Consider the following 4081-nt stretch of genomic DNA (forward strand, 5'->3'; position numbering starts at 1 on the left):
CGCAATCATAACATTCATGAAAAATAGAAAGATGAATAGGTTAATTATCATGGAAGAGTAAGATATGACCATGACAAAGCAGTCAATGGCAATAGAGAAACACTTGGCACCTACACAGTCCCGACAGAACTATTTATAGATGAGGTTTTTATGTCAATTAAAATCGATTGTGCCAATAAAAATCCGATCTTGGATTAGCCAAATCTGTCTTGGCCTGGTTTTTATGTCTGCTACACATATAATAGAAGAGTATGAGAATGAAATGTAACCCAGTTCCCAAAATCTGTGTGTACCAGGTAGTCAAGTTACAATATGTGCATCTCCTATTTGAAAGTATAATCTTTCCAAAATTTGTGTTCATACTCATGGGCATTTGTTTTTATGTATACTTCAATTCATATTGCTTCTTGGTTTTAAAAAGATCAGTTGAGCGTTGGGTTTCAATCATAAGCTAGAGTTGTAGGAGAGCTTTAGTCAATGTGGTTTATTGGGCTATTAAAGAAAGTCTTGTGTTTTTATTTCATGATTTCAACTTGACGCCAATTTTCCTCCAGAGTCGGGTTTTGAATTTGAGGATTAATTGCTTTTCTGAAGTGGGTTTAGCGGATCTCAAGGATATGGATTTCTGGGAAAATGAAGAGATAGAGCTTGGACTGAAGCTCTGCTACTCACCTGTGAAGAGAAAAAGAAGATCCAGTTGCAGTCAGGATTTGTTCAATGGGAGTTCAAGTGAGACTGTTTCTGGAATTTATGAGAGTTTGGGTAATAGCAATAACAGTAGTTTTGTAAGTGATGATCCAGAGGGGAAATCGAAGGAGAAGAACCTTATCAGGTGTCTCATGAAGAGTTATAGCAGCTCTAACTCTAAGTACAATAGTTTAGTTAGTTTCAACACTGATGTAGATTGCACACTGTCTCTGGGCATGCCCCATATTCGGCCATCTCCAGAGGAACAACGCGTCATGGACATGTACAAGGCAAGCAGCATGGAAGAAGTCAAAGAGATAATGATGTCTGCACTTGTTTCGTCCAAGGTACAAATCTCATTTTATTGCTTTGTTAGTACTGCAAGTCAGGTACAAAATGCTTTTAGGAATTTCTGGCAATACCAAGGCTGAATCTGTTTGAAATTGAAAACAGTAAGAATGTTATGCTAATTTACTATATTATGTTTGACTATCAGGTGCACTTAAGTTTTTTTGTAAGGGCTTACCAATCACAAAGATGGTTTGATATTTTTTATAGTAAAAATTAACAGTCGAGTTACTTTTTATCATTGGAAAAATGGTCAGCAATTAATTAGACAAAGTTCAAACCCTTAATGATTCTTTACTTTGAAAAAAATGCAAGATAACAGATTCTTATACAAAACCGTTTCTCTCGCATAGATCCTATTAATGAATTTCTCTGCTCCTTGTATTGGCAAAGTGGTCACAGCCAATCTATCTCTATTCCTTTTTTCAAAATTTGAAGTGATTATTGAGTATATTTAACCATTCAATAGTGTTGGCACTTGAATAGATTGGGCTCTTTTGTCGTCTCTTATCGTTTTGGCGTTCTTGTTTTTATAACAGATAACCAGTCCGGAATTGGAAGCTTCAGGTGTCCCACTTGGTGAATCATCATCTTGTTGGAGCACTGCAACTAACACTACTACCACATCCACTCCAATATCATGGTTTCCAACAGCCCACTCTGGATCAAAGTTAAAGGATATTCTGGCACATGGAAACTATGCAACAAGGCCCAAGAAAAACAGTAATATCGATGACAATATTACTGCAGATGAAGCAGCCAGATGTTGCTCTGCATGCCACACCACTGCTACACCTTTGTGGAGGAGCGGTCCTAAGGGTGCTAAGGTACAAAGTTTTACACAACTTTTTTTTAGATACAATCAAGTAACACAGAGATCAGGATCTTTTCTCTTAAATATCTGATTAGAACAACCCTAAGTAAATGTACACTTTTATACCCACCTTTGGAGATTTGTGTATTGATAGAGTGATAGACCATCATACTAACCAGTTGAGTTACTTACAACCCTTCTGTTTCATAATATGGGTTTTAAACAATACTCTAATATTGTTTCTAATTAGACATATACAGATCTTTGCAGATTAACTCTTTGTTTTTTTGGTTGGTTGATAAACAGTCTCTGTGCAATGCATGTGGCATTCGATACAAGAAAGAAGACAGGCGTTCTGCATCTGCCATGGCTGTAGCAGCAGACAACAACAATCAGTTTGCAATGGCATCCTGCTTCAACTCTATTCAAGATCATAATAATAAGACTGCAGCCCCATATCCTAAGCCTTCAAAAAAAATAAAACTCCTGCATGCCACTTTTGAAGGCATGAATTGATCAAGAGGCTATGTGAACACATTCACAATACCTTCAGGGCTATGCATCTTTTGCTCACCCACACTGCTCCTCGTCCGGTTTTCTCCTATGACAATTTGCCCTCGACATGTATGTCTATCTTCAGGGCTTTTTGTTCTTAGTGGCAGATTGTTATGGCTTCGCTTTGATCCCCAGATTGTTTAGACTGGGGTTGTGGCTTCAATCTCTGTATTTGCCCTCGATATGTATGGTTATTTTCGGGGCTTTTGTTCTCTACCACCTTTTACATGGGATTTTCTCCCGGTTTTGTAATGCTCTCTGCAACATTTTGGTCATCAGGACTCTGCTGTAAGGTGTCTATTATATTGTAATCTTTAATTGATACTTTATTCAATATTAATATAATTTCAGACCTTGTCTTTTACCAAAAAGAAATCCAATTTTATAGATTGAATTGGAATAGGTTTCCAGAAGCTGATTTCAAATTTTGGTTGCACAGAAATTACCGCTTAGATGGGGTCATGCCTTAAAATGATATTTCTAAGCTGCAACCTTTCATGAATTCTCTCCCTTTTCACAAGACAAGGTAGAGAATTAAAAAAAGTGTTCTTTTTTTAAAATTCCTTTCGGTCATGGATTTGTTATCACCTTCCGAGAGGTCGAGGGTTTTCCAGATCACGAATCTTGGTGACTTATTAACCTCGTTTTTCACAATTGCTAGAATGCTTGAAAAGACCTTAGCTGCAGAGTAATTTGTTCAGCACCCACCTGTAAAACACAATAAATATTTGAGAGCAATCACAATATGAGAATTCTGGAAGTGCACATTGGAAAGATTAAAAACGAGCAGAGAAACAAAAACAAACTAGAATAAAGAAATAACAGGAGACAACACACGATTTACAGTGGTTCGGCAATTGCCTATGTCCATTCTCAAGCAGGGAAAACATATATTAACCATATCCAATTACATGGCCTATGCCCAGTTATTTATACAGGCATTCAGCTATCAACCAAAAGTCAAGTGAATGTGAATGGTCATGTGACTGTTGGGCTTCACATTCCTAACAATCTCCCCCGTGAAGGCCAACCGGCACATCCATGCACTGTGACATCCCCTGCTCTCCATTTCGATCCTTACAAAACCAACCCGCAAGACTTTAACCTTGCAAACTCTTGTTCACATACGTTGTGGATACGACTTCTCCAAGTCAAGTCAGAATTAGAAACTCTTTCATCCAATACATCTCATTCAGGCATGAAAAGCCTCGACACATCACTCCCAAATTCCCAATTCTCATGGTTGCCTCACTACCCACATCTGGAACACAATGACTCTCATCCACGACATCCAACATAAACAACTAAAATGAATCATTATTGCTGCCATTATACAGGAACCGATCTGGTCTAAATTCATCAGGATTTTCCCACACTTGGGGATTGTTACCCATTTCCCAAACGGTGAAATTGATCAATGCATCCGCCGGAACATCGTACCCACCAACAGTGGACGCCTCTGTAACTGCATAAAAATGAATGTCAGGAAGATCAAAAAGATGATCAATATTATCATAAAGTTGAATATCGACATCCAAGTAGATCATCTTGCTGTATTTGTCAAACTCCCAAAGCTGAAGCTTTGAATAATTGATGACATAATAAGCCATGACAAACTAGACTTGATTCTCCGGAGGATAAACTAGCTCAATCTCTCTCACAATACACCCCTGATCA

The 4081-nt window shown here is 37.9% G+C and overlaps 1 protein-coding gene across 1 annotated transcript; it reads left to right on the forward strand.

Moving 5' to 3' along the window:
- The first annotated feature begins 474 nt into the window (after nt 1–474).
- On the forward strand, nt 475–2694 carry LOC131035513 (pre-rRNA-processing protein SRD1). The gene is made up of 3 exons (XM_057967220.2): nt 475–1034; nt 1575–1862; nt 2156–2694. The coding sequence occupies exons 1-3, from the start codon at nt 618–620 to the stop codon at nt 2363–2365; spliced, it is 915 nt and encodes a 304-aa protein (XP_057823203.2). The 5' UTR covers nt 475–617; the 3' UTR covers nt 2366–2694.
- Nucleotides 2695–4081: the final 1387 nt, after the last annotated feature.

The sequence above is a fragment of the Cryptomeria japonica genome, chromosome 3, assembly GCF_030272615.1.
Source record: "Cryptomeria japonica chromosome 3, Sugi_1.0, whole genome shotgun sequence".
Lineage (NCBI taxonomy): Eukaryota > Viridiplantae > Streptophyta > Pinopsida > Cupressales > Cupressaceae > Cryptomeria > Cryptomeria japonica.